The sequence below is a fragment of the Melanerpes formicivorus genome, unplaced genomic scaffold (genome assembly GCF_026170545.1).
Source record: "Melanerpes formicivorus ecotype bairdi unplaced genomic scaffold, bMelFor1.0.p_v2 SCAF_71, whole genome shotgun sequence".
In the NCBI taxonomy this organism is placed as follows: Eukaryota; Metazoa; Chordata; class Aves; order Piciformes; family Picidae; genus Melanerpes; species Melanerpes formicivorus.
In genome coordinates this window covers 1,798,166-1,815,866 of record NW_027142423.1, presented here as the reverse complement: position 1 = coordinate 1,815,866, position 17,701 = coordinate 1,798,166, and the positions used below count along the sequence as shown (strand labels likewise).

The 17,701-nt window shown below is 55.9% G+C and overlaps 4 protein-coding genes across 4 annotated transcripts; all 4 read left to right on the top strand.

Annotated features, from left to right (window-relative positions):
- The first annotated feature begins 739 nt into the window (after positions 1-739).
- Positions 740-3,358, top strand: LOC137453734 (feather beta keratin-like). The gene is made up of 2 exons (XM_068163233.1): positions 740-2,755; positions 2,859-3,358. The coding sequence occupies exons 1-2, from the start codon at positions 2,614-2,616 to the stop codon at positions 3,188-3,190; spliced, it is 474 nt and encodes a 157-aa protein (XP_068019334.1). The 5' UTR covers positions 740-2,613; the 3' UTR covers positions 3,191-3,358.
- Positions 3,359-6,026: 2,668 nt separating this feature from the next.
- On the top strand, positions 6,027-6,929 carry LOC137453706 (feather beta keratin-like). Its single transcript, XM_068163179.1, has 2 exons — positions 6,027-6,349; positions 6,453-6,929. Exons 1-2 carry the CDS (start codon positions 6,208-6,210, stop codon positions 6,782-6,784), a joined length of 474 nt encoding a protein of 157 aa, XP_068019280.1. The 5' UTR covers positions 6,027-6,207; the 3' UTR covers positions 6,785-6,929.
- Positions 6,930-9,933: 3,004 nt separating this feature from the next.
- On the top strand, positions 9,934-10,472 carry LOC137453705 (feather beta keratin-like). The gene is made up of 2 exons (XM_068163178.1): positions 9,934-10,015; positions 10,119-10,472. Exon 2 carries the CDS (start codon positions 10,139-10,141, stop codon positions 10,448-10,450), a length of 312 nt encoding a protein of 103 aa, XP_068019279.1. The 5' UTR covers positions 9,934-10,015; positions 10,119-10,138; the 3' UTR covers positions 10,451-10,472.
- Positions 10,473-13,004: 2,532 nt separating this feature from the next.
- LOC137453704 (feather beta keratin-like) lies at positions 13,005-13,638 on the top strand. The gene is made up of 2 exons (XM_068163177.1): positions 13,005-13,035; positions 13,139-13,638. Exon 2 carries the CDS (start codon positions 13,159-13,161, stop codon positions 13,468-13,470), a length of 312 nt encoding a protein of 103 aa, XP_068019278.1. The 5' UTR covers positions 13,005-13,035; positions 13,139-13,158; the 3' UTR covers positions 13,471-13,638.
- Positions 13,639-17,701: the final 4,063 nt, after the last annotated feature.

Genomic DNA, 17,701 nt, shown 5'->3' with positions numbered 1-17,701 from the left:
AGAGGCCATGAGATTGTGTGCACAAAGGGCCACAAGGTCTCTCTTAGGTGTTCTGTCCTGAACAACAGCTCCACAGGATAGCACAGCAGGGCTGACATGAGGAGACTAAAGCTCTTCCCTCACCCGTAGCAATGCCTGGCCTCACACCATCAACGCAGCCTGCGCTGACCCCTCTGTAGAACCTTCCTACTCTCATGCTGCTCAGCATTCCTACTGATGTTGGTGTTGTCTGCAGACTCACAGAGGGTGCCCTCGATGCCTGCACTCCAAAAAGTATAGAGATACCAAAGAGCTCTGCCCCCATGTCTGAGCTCTGCAGAACACCGCTTGTCAGCGGCCACCAACTGGAATCACCTCCATCCACCACCACCCTTTGCGCTGGGCCATGCTGCCAGTTTGTTACCCAGTGCTGAGGAGGCACGTCCAAGGCAGCAGCAGCCTGGTTCTCCAGGAGGGTTCTGTGGCTAATGGTGTCAGAGGCTTTGCTGAAATTCAGATGAAAACCATCCGCAGCTGCTCCCTTTTTCACTCTGTGGATCACTTTCTCACACAAAGGATCTGGTCACCCATGCCGGACTTGACTTTCAAGACACCCTGCTGAACAGGGCCTGGTCTCCTCCTTGTCCTCTACATTGCCTTCCATAAAGTTCTCCTGCACACCAGCCTTAGATGTCTGCTCTGCCTTTCTTTTACCAAGCCTCTGCTAGGCTCAGCCAGCACAAAGCTAGGCTTACCAAAGGACATTGGTATGGCTGAGAAAGGGCCACAAGGTCTCTCCTAGACAATATGTCCTAGCAGACCAAAAGGGGCTTCCATGATGCCCTTCACTTGCCCACAGAGCAGCTCGACCATGCCCATGAGCTTCTACACAGGCATCTGACACAAGCTGCCAGGGCAGCAGACACCTGGAATCACAAAGTCACTTTGGTTGGAAAAGTTCCTTTTCATTCTCAAGGCCAACCCTCAAGCCAACACTAACAAGCCCAGCACTAAGCCACGGCCCCAAACTCCAGAAACAGGAAAGGGTCTGCTTGAACCTCTTCCCGTTGGCCTCAGCTCACCAATCCAGTCTGCCCACAGCCCTCTGTAGAGCCTCCCTACATTCAGCACATCCACACTCTGCCCTCGTGGCATCATCTGCACACTGAAGGAGGGTGCCTCGATCCTCTTGTCCTGAACAACAAGAAAAGAGGTTAAAGAGAGCAGGCCCCAGCACTCAGCCCTGCACAACACCTATTGAGACTGGCCACCAACTGCATTGAACTCCACTCCCCACCACTCACTCACCCCAGCCACACAGCCATTTCTTTAACCTGCTCAGAGTACTCGAGCCCAAGCCAAGAGCAGCAGCCACTTCCTCCAGGAGAATCCTGTGGACACAGTGGCAAAGAGTTGACTAAAGCCCACGTAGAGGACATCCAAAGCTTCTCCCTCATCCACTAACTGGGTCACCTTGTCACACAAAGAGATCAGGTCAGGCAGGCAGCACTTGGCTTTCAGAGAGCCTTGCTGGGTGAGACGGATTGCCAGTTGTGCTGTGTGCTCAGTGGTGGCACTCAGGATGATCTGCTGCATGCCCTTCCATGGATCCAGGGTCAGACCAACAGCCCTGTAGCTCCCCAGATGCTCACTCCAGCCCTTCTTCTACGTAGGCACCACATTTATTCACCTCCAGTCAGCTGGGACCTCCTCAGTCACTGAATTGCTGAGAAATGATGGAGAGTGCCTTGGAGAGAACTGCTGCCAGCTCTGTCAGGAGTCCCCTGGGGGGCACTCCAGGAGGTCCGACAGACTTGTGTGTGTCTAACTGTGTCAGGAGGGTACTGAGCATTTCCTCTTCAACTCTGGGGGATTCATTCTGCTCCCATCCCTGTCTTCCAGCTCCAGGAACTGGGTACCCACAGGACAACCCCTCTATTGTTACAGCCTGAGGCAAGGAAGGCATCAAGTGCCTCAGCCTCTTCCTCATCCGTGGTCATGGTCTTCCCCACAGATCCAACAAAGGAAACAGATCCTTAGTGCTGCTTTGGCTGTTATGGCAGCAGAGAAGGATTTTGTATTGCCCTTTACAACAGCAGCCAGATTCCGTCCTAGCTGCGCTTTGGCCCTGCTCATTTGCTCCCTGCACAGCCTCACAACATCTTTGTAGGCCCCCTGAGTCGCCTGTCCTGTCATCCCAAGGTCACCAACTCTGCTTTTCTCCATCACTCTGTTCAGCCAGACCAGGCTTCTTCTGCAGCAGCTCCCCTGAAGGCACAAAGAGGAGTCCTTGCTGCAGAGCCATCAAGTGTTGTTTGTGAAGCACATCCAACCTTTGGAGTCCTTTGTCCTTCAGGAGGGACTCTGCCAGCCAGTCCCAAGGGACTCTGTCAGACAGGCTGCTACAGAGGGCAAGGCCTGTCCACTGGATGTCCAGCTCTGCCACTCCCAAATTCCCTATGAAGTGAAAACACCATCCCTGTGTGATTGTTGTACCCAAGATGGCCTCCAGGCTCCAGCTCACACACAGGTGATCACAACCAACAGGGCCAGAGGAGGCATTGCAGGGCTGCCAGGAAACGAGACCCCCCGGCCACAGGGCACCCACAAACCACAGCACCCCAGTGCCACGCCATGACCTCACTGCTGACACCCCACCTCTGCTGGGCTGGGCTCACCTCTGCTGCCAGCCCTGCCAGTATAAAGCCTGCCCAGCGCCTCTCTCCCTCACAGACGCCTCCTGACGCCTTCTCCTGCGCTCTGCTCCCTCCACCAGGTCAGCCTCCAGACCCTCACCCTCCTGCCCCTGCCCCAGGGAGCCCCCCTCTCTCACACCCCCTGGCATTCTGCGCTCCCTCCACGTCCTCTCTCTCTTCCAGGGCCCCTCCACCCCACAGCCATGGCCTGCTACGACCGCTGCCGCCCCTGCGGACCCACCCCGCTGGCCAACAGCTGCAACGAGCCCTGCGTCAGGCAGTGCCAGGACTCCCGCGTCTTCATCCAGCCTTCCCCCGTGCTGGTCACCCTGCCAGGACCCATCCTCACCTCCTTCCCCCAGAGCACCGCCGTCGGATCCTCCTCAGGGGCTGCCCTGGGCACCGAGCTCAACGCCCAGGGAGTGCCCATCTCCTCCGGCGCCTTCGGCTACGGCTACGGCTTGGCTGGCCTGGGCGATGGCTGCGGCGCCGCAAGAGGCTGCTTCCCCTGCTGAGGGCCCTGCACACCACCCCTGACCCCACACACAGCCTGCAACAGCTCCTGCAACACAAGCCCCTGGCCTCATGCTCGCCCTGCTTGCCCCTCGCACCGCCTCCTTCCCCTTGCTGCTCCTGCCTCTGCCCTCTGCTTTGCCCTCAATAAACTTCTCCTGCACACCAGACCCAGAAGCCTCCTCTGAATTTCTTCTCCCAAGCCTCTGCCAGACTCACAGGGGACAGTGTCTGAGCTCAAGTGACCAGGAGGGTGGGTGGGAAAGGGCCACATGATCTCTCTCATATACTAGAGCCTCCCAGCAACAACAGAGAGCAGTAGAGGGAGGCTTCTAACTGTAACCACTCCTATGGTCAAAGTCCAGCTTGGACACACCAAGGCCCTTCTGCCAGCACCTCTCCCACAAGCTCTCCATGGCACCACACTCCTCACCAACTCTTCCCCACCACCACCCCCTGCCCATCACACCAAACAGAATCTTTAGCAGACGGCCAGCCTCTGCACATCTCCTTCAGCACAAAATGCTCAGCCAGGCCCAGCTCAAGCAGGCCATCCATGACCATCTCCAGTTAGGTTTTCAGTATCTCCAGGATGGATTCCCCAACACCTCCCTGTGCAGCTGGTGCCGCCCTCGCACTGCAAAGCTGTTGCCTTCTTTGCCAAGGCAATGGCATTTCTTGGCAGCTTTCTCCATGCCTGTCCATGTGCACTCATGAATACAGTCTGGCTCCTCTCTTCCCATGCCCTCCCATCAGGCACTTTAGACACATTGATGACATCTCCCTGGCGTGGCCTTTCCTCCTGCCTGAAAAGCCTCCCAGCTGTCTCAGCTTCCCCTCACAGGAAGGACTCTCCAGTCCCTTTAGTGCCTTGTGGCCCTGCACTGGACTCTCTCTGCTGAGTCTGTGGCCTCCTGCCATGGGGGAGTGCACACAGGACTCCACACAGCTCTTCCAGTGCAAATCCACTGGGCCACACAGCTCTGGCAGGGCCACCCAACATTGTCTTCTGGTTCTGGCTACAAGCGCACTGAGGTGGCACCTCTGGGACTGTCTTGTCCTGCTCATGGGGATGGGAGAGACTCCCTAATTGTTCCTGGAACTGCTGTTGCCTGGGGACTGCAGCTGCTGCTGCCTGGATCCTGGCCCTCCAAGGTCTCAGAATCACTCAACATGAATGGTGGCCACAATAGAAATGCACTGACCACAGGCAATCACCTCCTGGTCCTCAAAACACCAGTCCCAAGGCAGGGGTTCCTTGCCCTCACCATTGATTCCAGCAGACCTAAAGCACTGACTAGGCTTGGGACTCCATTTGCATCCAGTCCCACCAGGATTCCTGAGAAGTTCAGAAGCAGGAGGCTCCATTCTGAACCTCCTGCCTCAATGGCACGCTCTTCCTTAACCTTTGTATCCCTTCCATTAGGCATTATCCCTTGGCCGAGTCAGGGACTAGGAGTGGATCTAGCAGCACCTGAGCACCATCAGGAGCTTAGAGAGCAACGAGGTCCCCTTGGAACCTCGTGGCTCAGCAGGAGGCTCTGCAGTAGCTTTTGTGTCTCTGCTCTCTGTGGGAATCATCCTAAATCAGCTCCAACTCCATGTCCCTTGTTGTGTTCCCTACATGTAGTCAGGAACAGACAGACCCTTCCACGACCTTGCTTCAGGGGCACCTTGCTAAAGTCACATTCATACCTCTTGTTGCTAAACCCTTTGGCAGGGATTCTCTATGTGGCTGGAAGTGCTCCTGTGGCATATGGGGCTCTCACCAGTGCAGCAGAGAGAATAAGATCACCTCCCACAGCCTGCTGGCAGCTCTCCTCGACTGGACTTTGGGCAACTCATCACAAACCTCCAGGCCCAGACCTTCAACTGCTTTGCAGTCATCTCACTGGACACTGACACACCCCACACATGATGGACTGCCCAGGGGCATGCAGTGGAGGCAGCATCAAAGGCTTTATCATAACTCAGGGTGAACATCAACCTTGGTTTATCCTCTTCCACGGAATGAATCGCTCCAATGCAGCAGACAGAATAGTTGCTCAAACCTCATTTCTTCTTCCTAAGCCCCCACCAAGCACTCCCCATCACCTTCTTGTCCTCCTGAGGCTGGCACTGCTTGTCTGCGTGAACCATTCCATCCTCTATCCTGACAACAAGGTCAGGCTCACCATCCATTCGGCCCTGAAACCTCAAGACTCATCTTCAAAACACAAGAGCTATGAGCACACTTCAAGTCCTCAAGAACAGCTCCAAGGCACCATGGCTATCCCAAGCTAAGGCACAGTGGCCTCCCAAGGTCAGCAGTCAGCTCTCTCAGAATTCCTACCCACACCCAGTCCCACACCACTCCTTCCAACCTCCCTTCATCTTCCTCAGCATCCACCACTGCTTGCCTGACAAACAGCCTGGAAATGCTCACCTGGGCTCATGGCCATTGCTCAGCCCCTGGCAGGAAGCCCCCAGCACCAGGGCCTGGGCTCTGCAGCCACATGCTGCACGCTGGCCACCAGGGAGAAACACCAGGCCTACACACAGGCTCATTTTCTCCCTGCAGAATTCATAACACCCTTGGAGTCCTCCTGAGTTGCCCACCCCATATTCCAAAGATCATAAACTCTTCTTTTTCTGCTGAGGTCCAGATAAAGCTCTCTGCTCAGGCAGGTTGCTCTTCTTCCCTCCTGCTAGTCTGACGGCAGATGCACACAGTCTGCTCTTGAGCCTATACAAGTTCAGGGCACTCTACAAAGCGGCTTTGTGTTCCAGGCACATCTAAAGGTCAAAATCTATCCTCCCAAAGTGCAGGGTGGCAGAGCTGCTGACCTCACTGCTTACTCCTCTCAGAACACAAGGCTCCACCACTGAGGAGCTGCTGTGCCCAAGATGGCCTCCAGGCTCCAGCTCACACACAGGTGATCACAACCAACAGGGCCAGAGGAGCCATTGCAGGGCCACCAGGAAATGAGACCCCCCGGCCACAGGGCACCCACAAACCACAGCACCCCAGTGCCACGCCATGACCTCACTGCTGACACCCCACCTCTGCTGGGCTGGGCTCACCTCTGCTGCCAGCCCTGCCAGCATAAAGCCGGCCCAGCGCCTCTCTCCCTCACAGTTGCCTCCTGACGCCTTCTCCTGCGCTCTGCTCCCTCCACCAGGTTAGCCTCCAGACCCTCACCCTCCTGCTCCTGCCCCAGGGAGCCCCCTTCTCTCACACCCCCTGGCATTCTGCGCTCCCTCCACGTCCTCTCTCTCTTCCAGGGCCCCTCCACCCCACAGCCATGGCCTGCTACGACCGCTGCCGCCCCTGCGGACCCACCCCGCTGGCCAACAGCTGCAACGAGCCCTGCGTCAGGCAGTGCCAGGACTCCCGCGTCTTCATCCAGCCTTCCCCCGTGCTGGTCACCCTGCCAGGACCCATCCTCACCTCCTTCCCCCAGAGCACCGCCGTCGGATCCTCCTCAGGGGCTGCCCTGGGCACCGAGCTCAACGCCCAGGGAGTGCCCATCTCCTCCGGCGCCTTCGGCTACGGCTACGGCTTGGCTGGCCTGGCCGATGGCTGCGGCGCCGCAAGAGGCTGCTTCCCCTGCTGAGGGCCCTGCACACCGCCCCTGACCCCACACACAGCCTGCAACAGCTCCTGCAACACAAGCCCCTGGCCTCATGCTCGCCCTGCTTGCCCCTCGCACCGCCTCCTTCCCCTTGCTGCTCCTGCCTCTGACCTCTGCTTTGCCCTCAATAAACTTCTCCTGCACACCAGACCCAGAAGCCTCCTCTGAATTTCTTCTCAAGGCCAGGGCTCTCCAGGCCTTTGTGGTGCATGAAAAATGTCCACAAGCACTCTCCTCAGAAATATACCACCAGCAACACCTCACAGTGGTACCTGGGGATGTCAGGGTTGTGATGCAGCCCCAGTAGTGCCTCACACAAAGGCTCCCACACCACAACGTTCCTCTGCTGCGCCTCTGGCCAAGTCTCTCTACAGGCTGTCCAGCTGACCACCAGGCTTGCTGTGGAACCCTCAGTTGATGTAGTGCTGCATCCTTGTTGGACCATCTGCCTGGCCAGTGTCCCCATTCCACGCAGGTGGCTGTCCCAGGCCATGCTCTTGCCTTCCTATGGCATCCTCAACTCATTCCCTGGGGAGTAGCCTCAGGACACCATCTCCTCTTCACTGCAGGGTCTGGACTAGCATCCTCCTAGCTGCAAGGTCCCTAGAGCACCTGTGAGGGGTCTCCAAGCAACCATCTCTCTGATCTGAGGTCACACAGAAAGCTGCCTGTTCAGTGTGGGCTCCCAGAGGTCCTGAGGACCAGAAGCAGGAGCAGGCTCTTGGCCCTGCTTGGCTGGGCTGGCGAGGCTCCTGTGGGGCTGTGTGGCCAAGAAGGTGGCAGTTTGGGCACATTCCCCTCTGCCACCCTTTTACCTCTCTGCCTTCTCAGGCTGGGCACTTAAACCTTGACTGAAGATCTTTGGTTGCCTCCCACTTGCTTATCACCAAGGAAAAGGACCTAGAGATGTTGGTCAATATCCAGCTGGAGATCAGTCAGCTTGTGCTCAGGTTGCCAAGGCATCCTCCAGCCTCCTGGCTTGGATCAGCAAGAGTGTGACCAGCAGGACCAGGACAGTGACCATGCCCCCACACTGTGGGGCACTGTGGAGGCCACACCTCCCATCCTGTGTTCACTTTTCAGACCTCTCACTCCCAGAAGGACATTGAGGTGCTGGAGCAGGTTCAGAGAAGGGCAATGAAGCTGGTGAGGGGTTTGGAGCACAGGTCTGGTCAGGAGCAGCTGGGGGACCTGGGCTTGTTCAGCCTGGAAAATGGGAGGCTGAGAGAAGACCTTTTGAGTGTGTGCAAATCTCAGAAAGGAGGTTGGAGACTGGTAGAGGTTGGTCTCTTCTGCCAAGGAACAAGGCATAGAGCAAGAGCAAATGGCCTCAGTGTGCACCAGAGGAGGTTTAAGTTGGATATGAGGAAGAATTTCTTAATGGAAAGGGTTGTCGAGCCCTGGACCAGGCTGTCCAGGGCTGGAGAGATGGAGAAGCTGTGCAGATGTGGTGCTAAGGGACTTGCTTTAGTGGTGGCCTTGGCACCACGAGGATGCTTCTTCTCAATGTTTCTCATCAGCAAGCAACCATTCTGTTGGCCAGGTGAGTGGTAGAGAAAGCTCTCCCAGGGCTTGCCTTTAAGGGCATGCCCATATCTCCATGCAAGCCCTGGCTGCTCCCAGAACATCTCAACACACTTCAACACCATGTTTGACAAGGAGATGGCAGCACTCTTGTATCACAGAGTCACTTGAGATGGAAAACTCCATCAAAATAACCGAGCCCAAGCTTTAACCAACACTCCAAATCCAACACCAAACCATGTCCCGAGGCACCACAGATAGGGCAGCATTTCAGTGACCCTCATAACCTTGTCATACCATTGCCAGCTTGGTACCCAGGGCAGAGTCTGCAGGTCCCAGCTGTGAGCAGCCACTTTCTCCAGGAGGAGGCTGAGTGGCACACTGGCAAAGAGCTTCCTAAAGCCCAGGTGAAAACCACCCAAAGTTTCTCCCTCATCCACCACGTGGGGCACTTCTTATGAAAGGAGATCTGCTCAAGCAGGCAGGACCTGCCTTTCAAACCCCTTGCTGACTGGGCCTGATGGCCCAGTTCTCCACCTGTGTGATGGCACTTAAGATCATCTGCTCCACGACCTTCCCTGGCACCAAAGTCACACCAACAGCCCTGTAGCTTTCAACATTCTTGTTCTGGCTCTTTGGTGCCACAGGCAACACCTTGACAAATGTTCATTCAGCTGGGCCAACCAGGACTGCAGCTAAACAATGGAAAGGGTCTTGGTGAGCTCCTCCACCAGCTCCCTCAGTAGCCTTGCCTGTCTCCATCCAGCCCCACAGACCTGTGTGTGTCTCACAGGTGCTCCTCACTGACCATTTCCCCTTGGAGAAGACAAAGGCACTTCTGCTGTGCAGAAGCAGGAGCAATTCTAGTTGGTTTTGCTCTCTCTAATTTTCTCCCTTCAGAACCTCACAAAGGCCTTGGAGTCCTCCTGTGTTCCCTGCTTTGGCATCCACAGGTCAGGAACTCTTCTTGTGAGGAGCTCCAGCCAAAGCCCTCTGTGCAGCCAGCCTGCCCTATCCCAATGCCTTCTCTTTCTCCAGGAAGTTTTCCAGAAACCTGTGCACATGACACTTTGGGACGTGGTTCAATGCCCATGGTGGGGCTAGGTCAGTGGTTGGACTTGATGCTCTTAGAGGTCCTTTCCAATCAAAATAATTCCCTGATTCTGTGACTCTATGACCTGCTGCTGAGCCACCAAGAGGTCCTGCTTGAAGAATGTCTGGTCATGCCTGGTCATGCCTGGTCATCCTGGACTCCTGTGCCCTTCAGGACGGCCTCCCAACATACTTTGTCACACAGGTTACTAAACAAGGCCAAGTGTGTCCTCTGCAACTCTAGGGTGGCAGAGCTGCTGACCTCACTGCTTACTCCTCTCAGAACACAAGGCTCCACCACTGAGGAGCTGCTGTGCCCAAGATGGCCTCCAAGCTCCAGCTCACACACAGGTGATCACAACCAACAGGGCCAGAGGAGCCATTGCAGGGCCACCAGGAAATGAGACCCCCCGGCCACAGGGCACCCACAAACCACAGCACCCCAGTGCCACGCCATGACCTCACTGCTGACACCCCACCACTGCTGGGCTGGGCTCACCTCTGCTGCCAGCCCTGCCAGCATAAAGCCTGCCCAGCGCCTCTCTCCCTCACAGACGCCTCCTGACGCCTTCTCCTGCGCTCTGCTCCCTCCACCAGGTCAGCCTCCAGACCCTCACCCTCCTGCTCCTGCCCCAGGGAGCCCCCCTCTCTCACACCCCCTGCCATTCTGCGCTCCCTCCACGTCCTCTCTCTCTTCCAGGGCCCCTCCACCCCACAGCCATGGCCTGCTACGACCGCTGCCGCCCCTGCGGACCCACCCCGCTGGCCAACAGCTGCAACGAGCCCTGCGTCAGGCAGTGCCAGGACTCCCGCGTCTTCATCCAGCCTTCCCCCGTGCTGGTCACCCTGCCAGGACCCATCCTCACCTCCTTCCCCCAGAGCACCGCCGTCGGATCCTCCTCAGGGGCTGCCCTGGGCACCGAGCTCAACGCCCAGGGAGTGCCCATCTCCTCCGGCGCCTTCGGCTACGGCTACGGCTTGGCTGGCCTGGGCGATGGCTGCGGCGCCGCAAGAGGCTGCTTCCCCTGCTGAGGGCCCTGCACACCACCCCTGACCCCACACACACAGCCTGCAACAGCTCCTGCAACACAAGCCCCTGGCCTCATGCTCGCCCTGCTTGCCCCTCGCACTGCCTCCTTCCCCTTGCTGCTCCTGCCTCTGACCTCTGCTTTGCCCTCAATAAACTTCTCCTGCACACCAGACCCAGAAGCCTCCTCTGAATTTCTTCTCAAGCCTCTGCCAGCCTCACAGGGGACAATGTCTCAGCTCAAGAGGCCATGGGGGTGGGTGGGAAAGGGCCAGAAGACCTCCCACAGGAAGGAGTGACCATTATTACCACTGGACACTCAGTCTACCGCTTGGACGCTTCCAGAATGTGCCACAAGTCCACCACTTGCTCACAGCCTTCAAGCACTCTCCTGCTCCAGGGACTCTTGGCTGAATCTCCTCCCACCAGCCAGGCTGGAGAAGCCCAACTCTCTCAGCTTGGCCTCATCTTCCTGGCCTCCTCTCAATCCACTCCAACACCTCCCTGTCCTTCCTGGCCTGGGAGCCCCACAGCTCAACCCCACACTGCAGCTGAGGTCTCATGACAATTGACTAACCATGGAGCATCACCTCCCTTGACCTGCTGCTCATGCAGCATCTCATCCCTTCAGCCTGTCAGCCACACCACACAGCTTGCTGTCATCCACAGACTTGCTGAGGGTGCCTTGATCCCATGTCACCAACAAAGACCTTAATTAATCCTGCTCCCAAGGTGCACCTCTGAGGGACACCACTCGTTACTGGTCTCCACTTATACATCAAACCTTGGACCACAACTCTTGGAGTGTGGCCATCCAGACTATTCCTTATCCACCAACCTGTCCACCCAGCAAGCCCACAGCTCTTCAGTTTAGAGACTTGGCTGTTGTGCAGGACACTGACAAATGCTTTGCACAAGTCCAGGTAGGTGACATCAGATGCTCTGCCCTTACCCACCAACACTCCAACCCTCTTGCAGAAGGCCAACAAATTTGTCAGGCACACTGATACCTCCGTCAAGCCATGCTGCTTGTCACTGAGCACCTCTCTGTTCTCTGCTCATCTTGCCGCAGTCTCCAGGAAGATCTTCTCCATCGTCTTGCTGGCCTCAGCGCTGACACTGTCAGGCCTGTAGTCAAGCTCAGTCTTCCTCTTTAGCCTCCTCACGTGGCCATCACCTGCTGCCACCTGGCTGCTGGGCACTCTTTCACATTACCCAGGGGATGGAGGAGGATGTCCAACACTGGGCCCCACAAATACGAGTTCTGGGCTACGCCACTTGAGACTTGCCCCAGCCAGATTTGGAGGCACTCATCAGAAGCCTCTGGGCCCAGAGCTTAAGCCCTTTGCAGTCCACCTCACTGGCCACTCACACAGCATGCTCCTGGCCAGCCTCTGTAGGAGCATGCACTGCAGAAAGTGTCTCAGCTTTCCAGAGTGGAACATCAGCCACAGCTCTCTGTCCATCCACAAAGCCACTCAGTTCAACGGAGACGATGTGGAGGATGGCCAAGGACAGCATCCCTTCTAGAATCCAGGCTGACCACTCCCCATCCCCTTCTTGGATTTCAGAAGCCTGGCAGAGCTTTACAGGAGGATTTTCTGGAGAACCTGCCCTAGAGACAATGTCAGGGTATAATAGCTCAGATCTTCCTACTGAAGGCTCAAACACAGGAGGGCTCTGAAATTTCTCACACTCCTCAAGAACAGCTCCAAGGCACCATGGTCATCCCAAGCTAAGGCACAGTGACCTCCCAAGGTCAGCAGTCAGCTCCCTCAGCATTCCTGCCCACACCCAGTCCCACACCCAGTCCTTCCCACCTCCCTTCATCTTCCTCAGCATCCACCACTGCTTGCCTGACAAACAGCCTGGAAATGCTCACCTGGGCTCATTGCTATTGCCCAACCCTTGGCAGGAAGCCCCCAGCACCAGGGCCTGGGCTCTGCAGCCACATGCTGCATGCTGGCCACCAGGGAGAAACACCAGGCCTACACACAGGCTCAGCTGCACCTGAGCCTGGCTAAGTCTCATTCTCTCTGTTCAGCTAGGCTGCTCTTCAGAACCTGCTTCTCTTCAGGAGCATGGGGACAGCCTGCACTTGAATCCCCAGCACTTCCAACGCACAGGTTGCTTGCCCTTCCGGGCACTTTGACACTCATGTCTGACTCCAAAGGGACTCTTGTACACCAGGCTCCTCAAAAGGCCATCATCTGTGTTCTGAAAGTGCAGGGTGGCAGAGCTGCTGACCTCACTGCTTACTCCTCTCAGAACACAAGGCTCCACCACTGAGGAGCTGCTGTGCCCAAGATGGCCTCCAAGCTCCAGCTCACACACATGTCCCTCTTTGATCACAACCAACAGGGCCAGAGGAGCCATTGCAGGGCCACCAGGAAATGAGACCCCCCGGCCACAGGGCACCCACAAACCACAGCACCCCAGTGCCACGCCATGACCTCACTGCTGACACCCCACCTCTGCTGGGCTGGGCTCACCTCTGCTGACAGCCCTGCCAGCATAAAGCCGGCCCAGCGCCTCTCTCCCTCACAGTTGCCTCCTGACGCCTTCTCCTGCGCTCTGCTCCCTCCACCAGGTCAGCCTCCAGACCCTCACCCTCCTGCTCCTGCCCCAGGGAGCCCCCCTCTCTCACACCCCCTGCCATTCTGCGCTCCCTCCACGTCCTCTCTCTCTTCCAGGGCCCCTCCACCCCACAGCCATGGCCTGCTACGACCGCTGCCGCCCCTGCGGACCCACCCCGCTGGCCAACAGCTGCAACGAGCCCTGCGTCAGGCAGTGCCAGGACTCCCGCGTCTTCATCCAGCCTTCCCCCGTGCTGGTCACCCTGCCAGGACCCATCCTCACCTCCTTCCCCCAGAGCACCGCCGTCGGATCCTCCTCAGGGGCTGCCCTGGGCACCGAGCTCAACGCCCAGGGAGTGCCCATCTCCTCCGGCGCCTTCGGCTACGGCTACGGCTTGGCTGGCCTGGCCGATGGCTGCGGCGCCGCAAGAGGCTGCTTCCCCTGCTGAGGGCCCTGCACACCGCTCCTGACCCCACACACAGCCTGCAACAGCTCCTGCAACACAAGCCCCTGGCCTCATGCTCGCCCTGCTTGCCCCTCGCACCGCCTCCTTCCCCTTGCTGCTCCTGCCTCTGCCCTCTGCTTTGCCCTCAATAAACTTCTCCTGCACACCAGACCCAGAAGCCTCCTCTGAATTTCTTCTCAAGGCCAGGGCTCTCCAGGCCTTTGTGGTGCGTGAAAAATGTCCACAAGCACTCTCCTCAGAAATACGCCACCAGCAACACCTCACAGTGGTACCTGGGGATGTCAGGGTTGTGATGCAGCCCCAGTAGTGCCTCACACAAAGGCTCCCACACAACAACGTTCCTCTGCTGCGCCTCTGGCCAAGTCTCTCTACAGGCTGCCCAGCTGACCACCAGGCTTGCTGTGGAACCCTCAGTTGATGTAGTGCTGCATCCTTGTTGGACCATCTGCCTGGCCAGTGTCCCCATTCCACGCAGGTGGCTGTCCCAGGCCATGCTCTTGCCTTCCTATGGCATCCTCAACTCATTCCCTGGGGAGTAGCCTCAGGACACCATCTCCTCTTCACTGCAGGGTCTGGACTAGCATCCTCCTAGCTGCAAGGTCCCTAGAGCACCTGTGAGGGGTCTCCAAGCAACCATCTCTCTGATCTGAGGTCACACAGAAAGCTGCCTGTTCAGTGTGGGCTCCCAGAGGTCCTGAGGACCAGAAGCAGGAGCAGGCCCTTGGCCCTGCTTGGCTGGGCTGGTGAGGCTCCTGTGGGGCTGTGTGGCCAAGAAGGTGGCAGTTTGGGCACACTCCTTTGTGCTCCCTCCTCTTTCATCTCTGACTTCCAATCTTCCAATGTTTAAGCCTTGACCTTTGGTTACTGAAGGTGTTTGGCTGCCCTGCAATTGCTTATCACCAGGTCCAGTCACTCTCTCTTCTCTTTTGTATTTATTTCTCACGCTCTGTGAGATGTCTGCTGCAAACCAAGTGAGACAGGAGCTCAGTGTCCCCAGGGCTGTTGGAACCACCTAAATATTCATCAAAAGAGATAAGATAACATCTCCAGAGCAGCTGGAGTTCAGAGAGCCACAGAGCTCAGTGCACAGCTGGAGTCGGCTTCCCTTCAAAGAGGAGCCTTTTGCCTAGGAACAAAATTCTTCTCTGAAATCAATACCAAACATAACCTGCCTTGAAGCTTCCAAGGAGAGGAGGGGAAGGGCTTTGGAGCTTTTGTGCTTTTCTTTCAGTTATTTAGTGCAAAGAAGACATCTCCCAGACATGCTTCATTGGCCTTGAGGGGCTTCAACTCCTCTTCATCTGTCATCAAAGGATGGTTGGACTCAGGTGTTTGAGAAATGTATGGACATGGCACTTTGGGGCATGGTTTCATGGCTGTGGCAGTGTCAGGTTGACGCTTGCACTTGATGATCCTAGAGGGCTTTTGCAACCAAAACGGTTCTATGAAGACAAACTCAATTAGTACCTGCTCTTCTGAGGCATGGTTGCTCACCTTGAAGCTCAGATAGCTTGATCCCATCCTTAGGAGACTGCAAGCCAGGGATGTGCTGGTGAGCTGCAGGTGAAATGGGTGGCATCTCACCCACTGCCTGACTCCCAGTGGGACTCTCAGTCACCCAGTCAGGACCCCACTGCATTCAGAGCAGTTCCAAACTCTATGGAGCAGTCACATTTTGCAGCCCCTCTGTCACAGAATCCCAGCATGGTGAGGGCTGGAAGGGACCTCTGCAGATCATCCAGTCCAACCCCTCAGCTAAAGCAGAGTCATGACGAGAACAGAGACAGGGACGACAGCACTCAATGTGAGTGATAGTAATCATCTGCTTTATTGTTCCACACTTCATTATTTATAGTCTTATCTTATGCACAGTTAATTCTATTCTAATTTAACACATAATATTGGTTTCTCTCTAAAAGGTTACATCATTGTTTTCACAACTCTGTGGAATTTTTCTACTCAGTCTATTTGCTCTTTTTCCCAGATCTCGCCTCCTCCTTATCTTGCTTGCCTCCCTTCTCAGGGGCAGCTGGACTTCAGCATGCCAAGCAATCAGCACTTTCCCACATCTCCTACTCCATTGCTGTATTATCAACAGAGAATTCTTCAAGGCCTGAATTGCACAGGTGTTCCTGGGACCCATGTCCCCTCTTGCTCAAAACAATCCCTAACAGGGTAACCCACAGCAGAGTCCCCAGGATCACAATCTCCTTGTGGGTTTGGAAGCTCTCCAGAGAACGACACTCCACAACCTCTCTGGACAGCCTGCTCCAGAGCTCTGAACCCTTCAAGCCAAGAGGTTTCTCCTGATGAACTTCCTGAGTTCCAATTTGTGCTCATTGCCCCTTGTCCTGTTACTGGGCACCACTGGCCCCATCCTCTTGCCTCCCACCTTTCAAATCTTGTTGAGCATTGATCAGATCCCCTCTCAGGCTGCTCTTCTCCAGGCTCAACAGCCCCAGGGCTCTCACCCTTTCCTCCTCACAGAGATGCCCCAGACCCCTCAGCATCTTCAGAGCCTCCACTGAACTCTCCCCAGTAGTTCCCTGTCTCTCTGGAACTGAGGAGCCCAGAACTGGACCCAGGACTTCAGATGTGGCATCACCAGGACATCATAGAGGGGGAGAAGAACCTCCCTCCACCTGCTGACCGCATTCGACTTCATGCACCCCATTGTCTCCCTCCTTCAGGAGGTCTGCCTTCAGCCAAAAGCCAAATGTTCACAGAATCATAGAAACATTCATGTTGGAAAAGACCCTTGGGATCACCAAGTCCAACTGGTAACCCTACTCTACAAAGTTCACCTCTAAACCATATCCCCCAGCACCACATCCAAATGACCTTGAAACACATCTAGGGTTGGTGACTCAACCACCTCCCTGGGCAGCCCATTCCAATGCCTGATTGATGACAAGGATGTACCAGAGCAGCAGCTCCTCCTGATCCCATGAACCAGGACTCTGCAGAGGGTCCAATTCCTTCCTGTCCCACTCCAAGTCAGAAGTTTTCCATTCCAACTGCTCCTGCTTTATAATTCCCGTGATAGAACACCCCCCATTGTTAGGATGAACAAAGCATCTAGAAGCCATGGCTGTTGGTCCTACTCCCATCCCAGTCTCCACTCTCTGTGGCTGTTCCAGATTGTCTCATGATTTTGGACCACATTAGTGAGAGGACCTCCCATCCCCTATGGAATCCGGTGGGAGTTGAGTGTCGTGGAACAAAATGAACCTTAGCTGGCCAAAGTCACACATGGAGGGAGGACATGACCTGGAAAGGGACCCACTGCGGGTGTATGGTCTACCTAGAAGCATAAAAAAGGGACCACAAACCTGAAGTCTAAGTGGGAGAAGGATGTGTAGAGATGGTGTGTCCTCACCTGGGTTCCTAGAGCTTGGCCACAGCCATGCAGCATCATCACAAGCTAGCTTCTATGCTGGGATGGGCTGCTTGAAGTTGCTGTATCCTCATCTGGGCTTCTGAAGCTTGGCCACAGCCATGCAGCATCATCACAAGCTGGCTTCCATGCTGGGATGGGCTTCTTAGAGGTGGTGTGTCCTCATGTGGGCTCCTGGAGCCTGGCCACAGCCATGCAGCATCATCACAAGCTGGCTTCTATGCTGGGATGGGCTTCTTAGAGGTGGTGTGTCCTCATGTGGGCTCCTGGAGCCTGGCCACAGCCATGCAGCATCATCACAGGCTGGCTTCCACACTGCATTCAGGCAGCTTGTGCCCATCTGCCCCACTTTCCTTCCCAGCTGACCTAATGGGTCTCCTGCAGGCTTTCATCCTTAACTCAGAAGGTCTTGCCAGATAATATCAAAAGCCTGGGTGATATTTCATTAAAAAGAAAGTCCTGCCACATCCATGTGGTCACCACAAGTTTACTCCTCGCCCTTGTGATCTTCCCTCATGCTCTAGCGTGTCTCTGCTAATTAGCTCCACAATTAACATATTTTAATCTGGCACCATCATTATTCAGCTGCTGTCACAGCAGCTCTGGCTGCAACACTTCCCAGTGATTCCCCAGCTGAAACAGGGCCAAAGGAAGACTCCAAAGTTCACAAGATGCAGAAAGCAGCTTTTGTGCTCCTACCAGCTCCTGGAAAATCATCCTTCTTCGTACTTCTGTACATCTAATGGTTGTCCCATTGCTGGAAGCGTTCAGTGTCCCATTAGGTGAGGCTCTGAGCAACCTGGTCTAGTTGAAGAT